We start from the raw sequence: 17087 nt of genomic DNA, 5'->3' as shown, positions 1-17087 counted from the left end.
TATATATAAATATAGAAAATTAATATGAGCATTCAATTCGATATTATAATGAGGCCAGAAATCCGCTTGGATGCAAAATGGCTCAAAACAGATTTGAAACGTATCCTCTATCGGGATGGTTTAGCTGAACTTTGGAATGAAATGGTACGAGATGGAGAAATTGTGGGTTCCTTTAGCGATGGCATAGTCAATGCTGCAGGCATAATAGCTAGAAAAGGTATGAAAAAGAATAAAAAAAAAGATTTATTGAATTAAGATTAATCATTTATATTAACTGGTCACATACTGTTTCAATACATTTAGGTGAAAGTGGTCATTATTATTGTAACATGGGTGTATTAGCATGTCCTTGTTGCAATGGAATTTGTGGTCCACAGCATGGTTGCAATTGTGGACCTTGCCAAAAATTAGATGAAGAAGAAGCAGCAAGAACAAGTGCATTTGTAGAAAAACGTATATTAGCTGAACACATAATGGATTCTTGGCTTTGGGGATCTCAGCCTTGTAAAAAATTTTAATATAATCTAATATAATCTGTAAGATTTATATAATTTTCCTAACATTTTAACCATTTTTCAGCTATTTGCGATTTAACAACATGTATTAATTTACTAATCAAGGAGCAAAGAAAATTATGTTATGAAGTTGCAAACAGTACCTTGTCTGCTACTCGATTAAGACAACGTTTGGTAGTAGCAAGACGATATTTTACGGCTCTTTCTCGTCATAAACCGCAGGAAACTACAGATATTTCAACAACATTAAAACCTACTGCTAAGTTACAAAAAATGTACAATAATCAATTTTAAGACTAGAATCATTTGAATGTCTTATATATCTCGAATATTATAAATATCCTTAGATTACAAGAATTATATGTGTTTAAACGATTTGATTATAAATTGGTGGTTATTGATTATATAATGATAGTTTTAATAGTTCTTTATATATTCTTTAGAATATATATATATAATGGTGATGTATCAAAAATATAAATATTGATATGATTTTAGCGTAAGGCCGAATGAAAAGCCAACATTGGGTTTAGCGCGTGTGGGATCTCGTGCAGCGTTAAATTTCTCATTCGCATATTTAAGACGGGCTTGGCGATCTGGAGAAGATGTAGAATTTTGCAGCGAGCTTTTATCCGAGTCGTTGGAAGCCTTGCAATCGTTACCTGAAGCTACACTTTTTGACGAAACTAATGTTTCTCAAGTATGGTTAGAAGTAGTGGAACGATCAGCGAAATTTTTAAGACAAGTTGTTACAGGGTATTTATATTTTTTCATCATATTACTTATTATATTATTACTATCAATTTATTTTTCATGTTTTTAGTACACATAATTATATTTTTAGGGACATAGTTAGTGGAAGATCATGGTGTCCTATTCCAATAGCCGATCAGCACACAGCTCTTTGTTTGTTATTAGAATTGGTGACACAAAGAGCTACATTATCAAGTTTATTAGATTCTGTTTGTTTGTTACTTCATCTAAGTGGTAAACACAAACATCAAGATAATCGGGTAATGCCACCTGGAAGCACGGCACCGTTGATACCATTATTGAGACGATTAAATATGATACCAGCTTCTAAGTCAAGACGAACAGACGCAAACATTGCACCGGGTCCTTGCGAAGTTTTACTGAAGTATTTGAGGCTTCCTGAAGATGATTCCACGTCTGTAGATTTACGAAAAGCTGCAGTTATAATAATGTGCAATCTGAGTAGATTAGCTGCTCCTCTCCTGCCTCCAATTATCACTGATAGATTCCAGAAGAATCAGAATCAAACGTTTCAAGAAGTTCTAAGTTGGGGAAGCGGAAAATTAAGCAGTGGATCATCTCCATTTTATTGTGATGCGATTGCAGAGCTTGGGATCAAACAACTTTGTTGTACCGAAAGAGCTTTGATGATTCTTTCAATTAGTGGAAACGTTTACATGATGTATTACGGGTCAGAAACTCAATATCCCCAAAGAGTATACGGATTTTCAGAGAAGCCGGTTACAATGATTGCCTCTCATTCTGACGGTACGCACTATTTAGCCTTAACACAAGATAGTTCCGTTTATTCGTGGGGGAATGGTGATGGTGGACGATTAGGTCACGGAGATAGAGTATGGTATGATGAACCAAAGCTGGTCGAAGCACTAGTTGACAAGAATATTACATTCATAGCATGCGGAAGTACGTATTCGGCAGTTCTTAGTTCGAACGGTGAATTGTACACATGGGGAAGAGGAAATTACGGAAGGCTGGGTCATGGAAATTCAGACAACGTCTTGATTCCTACGTTAGTGACCGCTCTAAACGGACACATGGTTGTGTATGTGGCATGCGGTAGTGGAGATTCACAGACTTTATGCGTCACAGCGTCTGGTATAGTATTCTCGTGGGGTGACGGGAATTATGGAAAGCTTGGTAGAGGAGGCTGCGATGGATCTAAGACACCAAAGATAGTTGATAAGTTGTTGGATATAAACGTGGCAAAAGTGTATTGCGGTGGACAATTTTCGGCAGCTTTAACTGCATATGGTGAAGTTTATACCTGGGGAAAAGGAGAAGGTTATCGGCTGGGACATGGTAACGAGGAACATATTAGATATCCAAAAGTGATCGAGGTATTGAAGCCAAAAAAAGTGAAAGAATTATGTGTAGGAAATTTTCATGTATTGGCATTAACAGAGGATCAATTGGTATATGGATGGGGTAGAAACGATTATGGTCAAATAGATCCGGCATTGGGCACTATTGTGCCTGAACCGACTCTTTGTCCAACGTTATCTGGCAAGAATATAATCGGTTTAGCTTGTGGACTGACACAAAGTTTTGCGTGGTGCACATCAGCTTGGTCAGTCGCGAACAGAGTAGCTTTCGTTGTGGATATCTGTGAGGAAACTTTCCGATTGTTGGATACGTTATTGAACAAGGTATGCGAAGGATTGCCAGGCACACGGCCACCTACCCAGGATCGTGAATGTTTAGCGGTCGCAACTTTGAATTTGATCCGATTACAACTACACACAATGATAACTCATAACATCGATAGCAAATCAGTCGGATTATCAAATACTCCATTATTAAGCTCGTTGAAACAACGATGTGTTACGCTCGCAAGCAGCTCCGGCATTCTAGCTACTATCCAAGAAGCAGCTCAAGCCGTTTTACAGACTGGTTGGAGCATCTTACTGCCGACAGCGAACGAACGCGCAAAAACATTATCGAATTTCTTGTCGAAAGCGAATTGCAGCAGTTTTGAGCAAGTAAATGCTAGCAACGGCCAGCAGTTCATGGCAGACTTGTTAGTTTCTAGCCTAATGGCGGACGGCGGTCTGGAATTAGCGTTGAAGACCGCGGTGAAGGCGGAGACGAGCGAGCTCGCCGACGAGAAGGAATTTCTCGCGAGTAGTAACGTGAGCAAACCAACCGATACGAAACAAGCAAAAGAATTGAATTCAGAAAAAAACAACACGAGTATATCGTTGTTACAATTGGTGAAACAATTGATCAAAAACGGCACATGTATCACGCAGTCTAGGTTACTGCTCAGTCAACAATTGGTTCGTAGTCACGAGGAATCGCAAAGAAACGATAACTCTCCAAGTTTGAATCTTCTTTTAAAATTTCAACGATTACTAATTGCTCAAGTATACGAGTGTATTGATGACGTTGGAACGAAGAAGTTGCGCGATCAAGAAATGCTTGGTGCGGAATCTCTTTTAAAGAAATATCTCTCCCAAATTTGCATTCACATAATCGAAATAATGTCTTTCGCGGCTGAATTAGCCAACACCAGCATCAAACAGTTCGTATTCGTTAGTACTGTTCTAAGAGGCGACATTGTAAACGTTTTGCTACCCGAACTGATTACTTGCCTTATTTTGTTGCAACTTGACTATCCATTGTTACTTCTAAATATGAATTGGATGGATGTAATGGCGCCGATGTTGGACGCACTCGATCGATTTAACAAATTGGTGCCGACGATAGAGAAAAGCGAAACGGACGATCTTTCTTGGCCAGGCATCATAGCCCCGCAACATGGCAATAAAATATCTATTTCGGATGAACCTTCGACCATTCGTTGGGCCGACTTGGAGAACCACAATCGCGATGGCGGCCTTTGGGTGGTAGTAAACAACAACGTATATGATGTTCAAGATGTTCGATTCGACGGAAGATCAAATTCGTTGGAAGGTCTTCAAAGAACCGTGACTAACTGGGATGTTAGCTCCGGTACCGAAACAAACATGTCATCTTCTCGTGGCCAACTACCGCGAACCATGATGGATTCTTATTTCGTTGGGCATTATTGCCATTCCGAGCCGGAAAACACTGAGATTACGATTGACGTGACAGACGTATGCTCTTGTTTACTTGACACGGAAAGAGCTTTAGGTTTTCTTTTAGGATTACACTCTCATAGGATGCGGCAGAGTTTACCGTTACAAACTGCCGAAGAGGAAGCCGGTCGCTGGTTAAACGCGAACTTTTTTCGAGGTGGATTGCAAATCTTACAACCACCGAATCCTTACGAGGAGGAGAAAGGAGAAGCGAGGAGTAATACCTCGACAGCCGCGAATTCACCGACGGAACCTCCCCTTCCTATCCGTACCAAGAATGAACTACAAAAGGAACGACGAGAGGATGATCGAGTTACAACGTTCATTTACGCCCTAGCCGAGACTCATAAAACCGACGCTCAAGTGCATTCCTTCCTAACGATAGTCGACAAATATTCGAAAGCGAATAATCTTTTAGCGCATACCGAATTTTGCGGCGATCACCCGTTGGAGGAAGTTAGCCGACTTTTAATGGCGGTTATATTAAAGCATCTTGCGCTGGGTTATCAGGCGATAAACTTAATCGATCATCAAGAAACAGGAAATGAAAGTAGTCCGAAACTTACCAAACAATTGGCCGAAGTGATTAGAGCGATTCATCAAACCAAATGGAATTTAATCAGGATCAGACAACAACAGAATAGAAGTTACAAGGAGGTGTGTGCTCCAGCCCAAGAGAAGTGTAGGTTTCTTTTGCACGAGGTGAGGTCCGCGACCAGTTATGAGATTAAAGGGCTACAGGATCTAAAGTTATTGTACACTGTTGCGAAATTTCGGAAAACGGTCAAAACGATGATTAGGGACATTCGAAAGAACAAAGATTCCACGCCGAGCAAGCCGGAAGACATTCTAAACGCTTCGATTCAGAATGCAAAATCGAAAAACAAATCCGACGAAGATACATCAATCGTATCGGCAACAACGATGATGACGCCAGTAACGATGACGATGTCAACAACAACTTCAACAACGACTATGACGTCATCGACAATGATAACAACAACGACAGCGGCCATGATAACGACGACGTCGACGATGACGACGACGACGACGACGACGATGGCAACAACGATGATGACGTTAATGACAACAATGACGACGACAACAACAACGTCTACACAAACGCCAACGGCAACGCCAACGAGTACGATGACTACGTTAACACAAATGTCAACACCGATGCAGACATTGACACTAAGCTCGATCTCGATTCCGAGTTCGACTCAGAAAGAAACGAGCGGCAAACAGTCGCTTGCATCGCCGAGATTAGAAAATTTATCAGGTAACAAGAAAACTAAGATTACAGAAAGAATGAGACAGAGAACTTTGAATATCGATTCAAACGAATTGATGGTAAATATTATAAATTTTGTGATCACCGAGGACGGTGGAGACGTAGAAACTCTACGTCGAGCCATGTATTGTCAGATGCAGCGGGCAAAATTACGCGAGCAAGGAATCCTAATGATGCAACAATTGCTGAAGAAGGATTATTTGATAACATCGGTAAAGTATTCGTTGTTAAACGGTTGGCTCGGCCTATCCCACGAGAATAAGTCTTTAGCTGATGGAATAACGCATTGCCTCGAAAACATTCAGTCGGTAACACCCTATCAGAAATCGAAGATTATTCTGGCCGAGGCAGAAGTAACTTCTTGGGCGGTGCAAGCTTTGCGAGCGTACGTTGTTCAGGCAGAATTGCCGAGCAATCAAAAACCAGCGAAAATCAGCGATAAGAGCAGTTTGAATCAAGGAACGTACACTTGGCTGCGAAAGTTGCCTAGGGCAAGATTTTTGTTGACTATATTAGGCATACTAACCAATTATCAGCATGCAAACGAAGTCGGATTATTAATAAATTCTGGTTGTGTTTCGAGTATTTTAACATTACTCAGGCAGATCGGACCATCGACATCCACGGAGACGGACGCAGACGCCGAAGCGGACGCGGATGCGAAACCAAAAGATGCGCCGGTGACGGTTATATACGAGGACAGTTTGGAGAGGAGCAAACCGCAAAGCATTCAATTGACTGGTAGCGAATTGGCGGCTATGATGAAAATTGGTACAAGAGTGGTACGCGGTGTAGATTGGAAGTGGGGAGATCAAGATGGTCCTCCACCGGGTGAAGGTCAAGTGATCGGAGAACTCGGCGAAGACGGCTGGATTCGCGTACAATGGGACAACGGCACCACCAATTCGTATCGCATGGGGAAAGAAGGAAAATATGATTTAAAACTAGCCGAACCGCCAACACCACCAGAAACCGACAGCGAGAGTGATACGCCGCACAATCTGGCTAAAAACGATAAAAGAAACGATTTGTTGGACATGCACCCGACCACTTGTCTAAAATCCGCCTCCGTTACCGTACTCCGCGTTCTTTTATTCTGTTGCGGCATCGAAGCTGACCGGGTCACCCCGTCCGCCATAAAGATACTCGCCTCTGTGTTACTCGGTATCGTATCTGCTGCGTACAAGTCCGAGTTTAACGCGCACTCTCAGCTCGCGCGAGAACACCACGAAACTTGGGCAACTCTTGGTTCGTTGAGAGCAATCGCCAAGTCTACGGAACTCTGTAAATCTCTGAGCACCAGGGCCTGGATCAATTTCCTTTTGAACATAATTGCCGAACAAAGGAATCCTGATTTGGAAAAACAGATAATGGCGGTGCGTCTACTCACCGTTGTTTTACCATCTTGGTCAGCCGACAATCCTATCCAGATGCCCTTCCTTGAAAAAGTCTTCCGTATATTAGGACATATCGCCCTTAGCTGCAATCTGGGTGTTTCCTCAGAACTTTATTCAAATAAATGTCGCGTCTCCTTGACCGCTTCTCATAGTTCCACCGTGGTCGAGGAGCTTGTTTCGCTGACCAGATTTTTGCATTCCCTCTCAAAGTGGAACGCGACTGTGAACGCTTTTCTCGCTTCGAAGCTATCACTCGCGTCGGACTTATTAAGCGATGGTCCACTCTTTCATATACAATTGAACGAGAACGGAGGTGAGAATAGCGTAAACATACAGGATACGGTGATGGCGGCTCTCATCGTCGTCGGAGGTCTCGACGATAGACCGAGGATCGGTGGTTTGGTTGAAGTTGACAGACAGGTCGGTACCATATGCAAATTTACCAAGCATTCGAAGATTCTCGTACAGATACATGATGAAACGAACGGTGACGCGCGCAAGAAGATTCTGTTTTTCAATATGAAGCGACTCTGCGAAAAATTCCGTTTGGATCGAATGCCTATGCCTGATTCTTTCGTGTCTACTTGGGCTAATTTGTTGTTGGGTCATCGGGGAATGGACAAGAGACCGAACGGTATGCCGGTAATAGCTGGTTCTGTGAACGCATCTATTCTACGTAATCAACAGCAACAACTTGCTGCGTTGAACGCCGGAAAAGCTTTGTTGGATTATCAGACAAAATTAAGAAAGATACTGAAATACGTGATTGACAGTAATAACAGTAGCAGCAATAGCAACTGCAGCAATGGTAACAACAACAATAACAGTCATAACAACAACAATAACAACAATCACCAGCACGGCCATCACCATTATCATCACCATCATCATCGTTATCATCATCATCATCACTATCATCTCCATCATCATCATAATAACGGACACATCGACGAGGAGAGTGGTTGCGACGTTGATGGCCGGCAATGGGACAAGGATGGAATTAAATGTGCCATGGTTACTGTTGGTCGTATCGATCAGGTCGATGCCGATCACGGTGGAAACAACGACAACAACGACGACGCCAACGACGTGGAAGAGAATGATAATGAGGAGAACGATGATGATGGTAACGACGACGACGAGGAGGAGGAAGGCGAGGACGATAATATCATAGCGAATATAGTCGACAGTAGCAGAAACAACGGTAATAGTAGCAACAGCGATAAAAACAAGAACATCAACAACAATGACAAGTTTGAGAACGTTGGAAGCAGTAATCGAAACCATGAACGCGTTGAAGGTAATCTCGTCAACGGCGACATGGATGGCGAAGATAATTATATAGATGTCACGAATAGCAACGTCGATGGTAGAGGAGATGGTCGCACTAGACGGACGACTCTGTTCCAAGAGATGTTAATACGAGCTACGAAACCGCAACCATTGAAGCCGATATTTAAACTTAAGGAATTGGAAGAGGCCGCTCTGGCGGTTTCTCAATATTTAGCTTCCGAACTGAGACATTCGCCGATTCAAGGAACGACGACTACGATGACATCGACAGCGGCGACGATCGCTGGGCCTGGAATGGGAATAGGAACAGCATCAACATGCGGTTTAGCATCTGCGTCCGCATCAGCGTCAGGAACGGCTATGGCAATGACAGCAGGTCCATTTTCGGAACCAGATTCTCCCGCATCCGATTGTTCCTTGGTATCGTTGACGTCTAGTCAAAGGAAACATTGCAGAAGTAGCGGAAGGAAAAGTCCTCCGCCGATGAGTCCTCTTGTTGCGCAATTGACGGAAATGGGTTTTCCAAAGAGGAGCGTGGAATTTGCGATCAAAAGTTTGAGCACGGCAGTTGGGCTCATCACGGCAGAAAGCGTGGTGGCCTGGCTCCTTGAAAATCCTGACGCAGCGTTGAGTGATAGCGAAACGTTATCCAGTGTATATGGGTTATCCGATCCGGAGGATTCGACGAGCGAAAATATCGACGAATCCCCGTCGACGCACGACGCTGTTTCTTCTTCGATGATACCGCCGAATTATATGAAACGTTCCGATTTCTTGTCAGTTGACGAATACGCGATCTACGTAAGGGATAATCTAATACCGGGTATGTTAGTACGGTGCTGTAAAAGCTACGAGGAAGTGGAATACGGCGACGTTGGTCAGGTGATAAAAATCGACCCGGAAGGTTTACACGATTTGAATGTTCAAGTTGCGTGGCAGCGCAAAGGCGGTACTTATTGGGTAAGATTCATCCACATAGAACTTCTTGGTCATCCGCCAGCGATACCAGGCCCAGCCACGCTGAAGATTGGTGATAAAGTAAGAGTGAAGGCTTCAGTGACCGTACCTAAGTATAAATGGGGTACGGTGAACCATCAAAGCGTCGGAGTGGTTACAAGCATAATAAACAACGGGAAAGATGTGTCGGTCGATTTTCCGCAACAAAGCGGTTGGACCGGTTGCGCGATAGAAATGGAGCGAGTCCCCTCCTGTCACCATTCGGTCTCGTGCAATTCTTGCCACCTGTTACCGATATCCGGCCCGCGATTTAAATGTAAGTATTGTGAGAGTTATAATCTCTGCGAAAACTGTTTTTATACGAAACGATGCCACCGACACGGGTTCAATCGAATCGTGGAGCCAGGTTCGGCGGCGGTATATGCCGGCAAGCCGGGAAGGTATCACAGGCAAGACTACACGGAATCGTCCTTGATCGACGACTGGTCCAAATGTATACGAACATTGAGCGTTTCCTCGCGAGAAAGTTGGGCGACACGTCTAGTCGATGGATCTGGTCTTTACTGGCAGAGTTGCGGTTCTCAGGGAAAGCATTGGATTCGTATGGAAATGTTGCCGGGCATACTGGTGCATTCGCTAAAAATAATGGTGAATCCGCAAGACAGCAGTTATATGCCATCGCTGATCGCGGTAAACGTTGGCGAGTCGTTCAATAGTTTGGTAGAATTGGCAACGATCAGCGTACGGCGTACTGACACGAGCGTTCTCTTACTCCAGGATACCAAAGAATATTATTCTTGCATCGAAATAGCGATCAAGCAATGCCGAAACGGTGGGATAGATTGCAAGATACGCGGCCTTCAAATAATCGGCAAGAGAAAAATGTTTGAGAATCATTTGGCAACGTCCGTTTCATTTTTGGCCTCGGATTGGGAGATCGTTCAAGAGCAGATGAACTTGCAGCATGGATCCGAGCCACCGCCCCAACATTCGGCTGTCTACGTCTGGGGATTGAATGACAAAGATCAACTCGGCGGACTGAAAGGATCGAAGATTAAGTTACCGGTTTACAGCGAAGTTCTCTCGAAATTAAAACCTATTCACATCGCTGGTGGCAGTAAAACTTTGTTCGTGGTTAGCCAGGAAGGGAAACTGTACGCCTGCGGAGAAGGAACGAATGGTCGACTCGGCCTTGGGGATGACAGCAACGTGTGCGAACCGAAGCTCATTCCGTTCTTGAGCCAGTATATGATCAAAAAGGTAGCTGTACACTCGGGTGGAAAGCACGCGTTGGCCCTCACCCAGGACGGCAAAATCTTCTCATGGGGCGAGGGGGAGGATGGCAAGCTCGGTCACGGGAATTCTGTTTCCCTGGATAAGCCAAGGCTGATCGAATCTTTAAAGTCAAAAAGGATACGTGATATCGCGTGTGGGTCTGGACACTCGGCTGCGATAACAAGCAGCGGAGAACTATACACCTGGGGACTAGGGGAGTACGGAAGATTGGGCCACGGCGACACAGCCACGCAAATGAAGCCGAAACTGGTACAATCTCTAGTCGGTCAGCGCGTGATACAGGTCGCGTGCGGTAGCAGGGATGCGCAGACAATGGCATTGACAGCTGACGGATCGGTATACTCATGGGGTGACGGAGATTTCGGTAAACTGGGTCGGGGAGGCAGCGACGGTTGTTACACGCCCTTGTTGATCGACCGGTTGAATGGTTTGGGAGTAGTGCAGATCGAATGCGGGGCTCAATTTTCCCTGGCATTGACGAAATACGGAGAGGTATGGACGTGGGGCAAAGGCGATTACTTTCGACTTGGTCACGGTAACGATCATCACGTTCGAAAACCAACGCTGGTCGAAGGACTTCGTGGAAAGAAGGTAGTACATGTGGCTGTTGGTGCTCTTCATTGCTTAGCGGTTACGGACACTGGGCAAGTATACGCTTGGGGTGACAATGACCATGGTCAACAGGGAAATGGTTCGACGATCGTTAATAAGAAGCCATCACTGGTGCATGAATTGGACGATGCGAGAGTTAATCGGGTATCTTGCGGCTCCAGTCACAGTATTGCCTGGGTCTTGACCGATCAACCGGCAACCAACAATCACGAACCTGTCATGTTCCCAACCGAGAAAGATCCACTTGGTCAAATATCGCTAACATTCAAAAGCATTGTGAACCACGGTACAGATGCAACGGATTCGAACGGCTGCCCAGTACCCTCTTGCTCCACAATATCGTCTACCATTCCCTCCGCGAATAGCGACGAAATTACCAGCACCGGTGACACGATCGTTCACAATTCCGGCCAATCCTGCGGCAACAGACCTTCTCTCTCGAGCATCATTCTCTCGCTAGAAAGTAACGTAGCGAAACAACAAGCATTGCAACACGTGATAAACGCTCTTCGTATAATACAAGCTCGAATCATCGTAGTGACAGCATTGCAAAGTCATTCGACGTTAAAATCCAACACTGGCAATACCGGTGGCAATGTTTATGGTATTAATATTGGAAACGGTGGTACGGTAGGTTGCTTGGCGAGCGAAGTGACGGCACCGGACGGAACTGTTACCGTTGGGTCGACCAACGTCGCCTCAGGAAGTAGTCATAGTCACGTCTATCAGAATGTGGGAGACAGCGCGCAAGGTGGTGGAGAAGCACCAGCGAACGCGGCAGAATTGGTTAATCTGGTAAATAACAGTCCGCGAACGAGTCCCGAGTCCGAAGATTATCCGTTAGCGGCGGTGTTTCCCTCGATGTCCAGTTCGGCCAGTTTGTCTTCACGTGCCTCAAAGATGTCAAGCAGTGCGATGAGCGTGATCGCAGCTACTCTTACCTCTAATGCTCAAATAGTTGGTGAAGGACCCGCCGCGGATCCTAACTTGGATGATTTTACATGCACGTTGACAGAGGAGGACGCCAGAATGCTGGTCGATCTTCTAAAATTGGCGGTTGCCAATAGAATATGCAGAGGGGCGAAAGAGACGATATCCTCGGTACTAATCGCACTAGCAAAAACGAACCATTCGATTCGTAGTATGGTGCTGGAGCTTTGTATCACTGAACTGGAAGACACGGTGGTAAATTCGGGTAATAGAAGCAACGTACCTCAACCGGTCGTACAAGAAAGTCCACATCCGTACATAGATGGTACCACGTTGACCGGGCATGTGAAGGTACCCGGCGCGGAAGCTCTCAGAGTTGAATTCGACCGACGTTGCTCTACCGAAAGACGTCATGATCCGTTGACCATCATGGATTCCAGCAATCGAATACTAGCTGTGAAATCTGGCAGAGAATGGAGCGAGTGGGCCTCCGAGATTCGAATCTCGGGCGACGAGCTCAGATGGAGATTCTCCTCGGACGGATCGGTGAACGGTTGGGGATGGCGATTCACCGTCTATCCTATACTCGCGAGCCTCGCACCGCATGAGCTAGTCTCAGACAGAGCTGTTCTGTCACAGCCAGCTATCGCGCTTGCTGAATCTCTTTTGGACAACACCCTGGTCACCTTGGATAGGAATATCGCCACTCGATTAGCTGCCACCCTGGCTCAGTGTAGTCAACTGAGCGTATTATCCGCTCAGCAACGAATGTGGGCGTTAAAAAAGTTGCAAGTCGTTTACACTAGTGGACCGGGCATACGTCCAGAAGTCGCGCTTTCTTCGCTCCTCGGCTCTTTACCTCAAGCATTACTCAAACAATACACCTATGAAGATCCTTTGGTTCGCGGTGGGAAGCAGTTGATGCACAGCGACTTTTTCAAGGTTCTTGTCGCGCTTGCCTGTGACCTCGAATTAGACACGATGCAATGCTGCTCGGAAATTCACAAATGGTCTTGGTTCCGAAGGTACTGTCTATCGGCACGGGTCGCCAAGTCTCTCGTAAATCGGACACGCCTTCCAAAAGCGTTTTGTCTCGAAGTTACCAAAAGAATTAACGAGATGATCACGGACGGAGAGGGAAATACCAAGGATCATGAGAGTCACGAGTTATTCAAGCAGGAACACGACGAGCAACTGTTACAGTGGCTGAACCGCAGGCCGGAAGATTGGACATTATCGTGGGATGGTTCCGGAGCAATTTATGGTTGGGGACATAATCATCGCGGCCAATTGGGTGGACTTGAGGGAGCAAAAGTGAAACTACCTGTCCTCTGTGAGAGCTTGTCTGCGCTTCGACCCGTTCAGCTCACTGGTGGAGAACAAACTTTATTAGCGGTCACTGCTGACGGGAAGGTCTATGCAACCGGTAAAGCTTCTTTTTTCTCTTTCTCCTCCTCTGATCCAACTTCCGTTCTACTGAATCTTATTATTTGTCTTTACGGATAGGTTACGGTGCCGCCGGGCGTCTAGGTATCGGAGGAACGGATTCTGTTATGGTACCGACTCTTTTAGAATCCATCCAGCATGTTTTCGTTAAGAAGGTGGCCGTCAATTCAGGAGGTAAACACTGCCTTGCTCTAAGTTCTGAGGGACACGTTTATTCTTGGGGAGAAGGAGACGACGGAAAATTAGGTCATGGAAACAGGTTGATGTACGACCGACCGAAATTAATCGAAGAGTTATTGGGGACCGAGATTGTTGATATAGCTTGCGGTGGCCATCATAGCGCAGCAATCACGAGTGCCGGTTGGCTTTATACTTGGGGAAAAGGTACAGCAGTGAGTCAGAGAAAAAAGGATATTAGAACAAGAACAAATGAAAAGATAAATAGAAGCAAATCAAAACGTATGTATAATCCAAGCAAATATAAGATTTATCGATTACAGGTCGATACGGACGACTAGGTCATGGAGATAGCGAAGATCAATTAACACCCAAACTAGTCGAAGCTCTGCAAGATTATAAAGTAATCGACGTAGCATGCGGAAGCGGTGACGCGCAGACTCTTTGTGTTACCGATGATGATAACGTTTGGAGTTGGGGCGATGGAGACTATGGAAAATTAGGTAGAGGAGGTAGCGATGGCTGTAAAATTCCAATGAAGATCGAATCTCTCGCAGGACTTGGCGTTATTAAAGTTGAATGCGGCAGTCAGTTCTCGGTAGCTTTGACAAGATCGGGAGCAATATATACATGGTAAGGATCCGAATCATAGATCTTTCGGCGACGATTTTGATTGGTTCGTTGATACATTCCCACTGTCTCTCTTTCCTTGTCTCTCTCTTCCCCTCCCCTTTCAAATCCTTCGCATTATTCTTAAGCAGTTAAACTGTAGATTAAATTTTATACATAAATAGGGGTAAAGGAGACTATCATCGTTTGGGTCATGGAACAGATGATCATGTTCGAAGACCGCGTAAAGTAGCAGCCCTTCAAGGGAAAAAGATCATCTCGATAGCAACAGGTTCATTACATTGCGTAGCATGTACTGATAAGGGAGAAGTTTTCACTTGGGGAGATAATGATGAAGGCCAGTTAGGCGATGGAACAACAAGCGCACTTCAGAGACCAAGACTAGTCCATGCATTACAGGGTAAAAAGATAACTCGGGTTGCTTGTGGTAGTGCTCATACTTTAGCATGGAGTACAATGAAAGCTACTCAAAGCAGAATGCCTGCTACTACACCAATGGAATATGATTTGGTAAAGGATTTACCTTTCCCTGTGTTACACAATCGATTAGTACTTCTTCATCATTTTGCCGAATTACTGTGCCCATGTTTGCCAATGTTCCCAATCACCGGTCCCGTCAGCTTGAGTAAATTGGCTCCTATGTTAGTATACAGCATTAAAGAAGCAACTTTTCGTAAAGTGGTTCAAGCAACAATGGTTAGAGATCGACAACACGGGCCAGTAATAGAATTAAATCGAATACAAGTAAAGCGAGCCAGAAGTAAAGCTGGATTGGCGGGACCAGATGGCATTAAATCCGTTTTCGGACAAATGGTCTCTAAGATGTCTTTGTTAACGCAAGATGTGCTCTTCTTTCCTCATAGGGTCTGGAAAGTAAAGTTTATCGGTGGGTTAAATATAATTTTACTATTCGATACGAACAATGAAAAAGAAAAATATAGAACAGAAAAAAGAAGCTTGAGAACTAACAAGAAATACAGATTAATACATACCTTAATAAGATCGTCTCACATTCTCAACAGGAGAAAGCGTAGACGATTGCGGTGGTGGTTATAGCGAGAGTATAGCGGAAATATGTGACGAATTACAAAATGGTTCTTTACCTTTGCTTATACCAACGCCAAATGGTCGAGACGATAACGGCACTAACAGAGATTGTTTTCTTCTGAATCCAATAGTCGATTCGCCATTACATATGAACATGTTTCGATTTCTTGGAATTTTAATGGGCATAGCAATAAGAACTGGTAGCCCATTAAGTTTGAACTTGGCGGAACCTGTATGGAAACAGCTCGCAGGTATATCCTTAACACCTGCGGATTTGACCGAAGTTGATAGGGACTATGTTCCCGGATTATTATGCATCCGAGATATGGAGCCTGACGAAAAGGTATTTCAAACTCTTGAAATGCCATTTTCCACACCGTCTGCTGTAGGACATGACATACCTTTGTCCAGCAGGTATTTACTTCATTGATGATTCATTTACTTTAGCATTTATTTATATAGCTTTCGTTTTTTAATGAATGTATCATCGGCATCGATTCTTCTTTTCAGATATCGAAAAATTACTCCAGAAAATAAACACGAGTATGTCCAGTTGGCATTAAATTATAGATTACACGAGTTTGATGCTCAGGTGGCTGCTGTTCGCGAAGGAATGTCAAAAGTTATACCTGTACCCTTTCTCGCGTTGTTCAGCGGACCTGAACTAGAAACAATGGTTTGTGGCAGTCCAGATATACCACTTACTTTATTGAAATCTGTTGCAACTTATAAAGGTATAGATATCAACGATACATTTACCGATACGGTTGAATTTTCTAAGTCTTACAATCTTTACTTCTGCTGTTTTAGGCATTGAAGCCACCGCTCCTTTAATACAATGGTTCTGGGAAGTAATGGAAGAGTTCTCCAATCAAGAAAGATCTTTGTTTCTACGATTCGTTTGGGGTAGAACTCGTTTGCCACGAACAATTGCCGATTTTCGTGGAAGAGATTTTGTTTTACAAGTAATGTCAAGTAATTTTTAATACCTTTTTACAATTGTTTATTTGTTATTCTTACTTTTTCTAATCCATTTTAGGTAATGGATAAATACAATCCACCGGATCATTTTCTTCCTGAAAGTTACACATGTTTTTTCCTCTTGAAAATGCCAAGGTATTCGTGTAAACCAGTATTGCGACAAAAATTAAAATATGCAATACATTTTTGCAAAAGCATCGACACCGATGAATATGCTAGAGTACAAGCTGCGACCAATTCAGACACCGAAGAAACGGACAGTCTTGCTAGCGAAGAGTACATATCGCTTTAATAAAATTGATTCTGCAATTTTTTTTCCTTACAATTAACTTTCTAATCTCTTCAATTAATGAACAAAATTGGTTACCAATTGGTAGAATAATAATTTCTGTAAGCCAAAGGAAAACAACAAACATCGCTTTCCTCATTTTTGTTTCGATTAAGTGTAAGAAATATTTTTGCTTGTAAATTTGTGTAATTTAGATTTATTAAGCGTAACAACTGTACCACACTCTCTCTCTTTCTCTCTCTCTCTCTCTCTCTCTCTCTCTCTCTCTCTCTCTCTCTCTCTCTCTCTCTCTCTCTCTCTCTCTCTCTCTCTCTCTCTCTCTCTCTCTCTCTCTCTCTCTCTCTCTCTCTCTCTCTCTCTCTCTCTCTCTCTCTCTCTCTCTCTCTCTCT

At 44.0% G+C, this 17087-nt stretch overlaps 1 protein-coding gene across 1 annotated transcript; it reads left to right on the top strand.

Annotated features, from left to right (window-relative positions):
* The first annotated feature begins 24 nt into the window (after positions 1 to 24).
* On the top strand, positions 25 to 16950 carry LOC100748207 (E3 ubiquitin-protein ligase HERC2). The gene is made up of 12 exons (XM_033319454.1): positions 25 to 217; positions 304 to 504; positions 580 to 790; positions 1014 to 1271; positions 1360 to 13553; positions 13634 to 13957; positions 14074 to 14383; positions 14545 to 15266; positions 15403 to 15841; positions 15938 to 16161; positions 16238 to 16392; positions 16467 to 16950. Exons 1-12 carry the CDS (start codon positions 25 to 27, stop codon positions 16698 to 16700), a joined length of 15465 nt encoding a protein of 5154 aa, XP_033175345.1. The 3' UTR covers positions 16701 to 16950.
* Positions 16951 to 17087: the final 137 nt, after the last annotated feature.

Source organism: Bombus impatiens, unplaced genomic scaffold, assembly GCF_000188095.3.
Source record: "Bombus impatiens unplaced genomic scaffold, BIMP_2.2 scf_0155, whole genome shotgun sequence".
Lineage (NCBI taxonomy): Eukaryota > Metazoa > Arthropoda > Insecta > Hymenoptera > Apidae > Bombus > Bombus impatiens.
The sequence above is the reverse complement of the archived record's forward strand: the minus strand, read 5'-3'. Positions and strand labels throughout refer to the sequence as shown.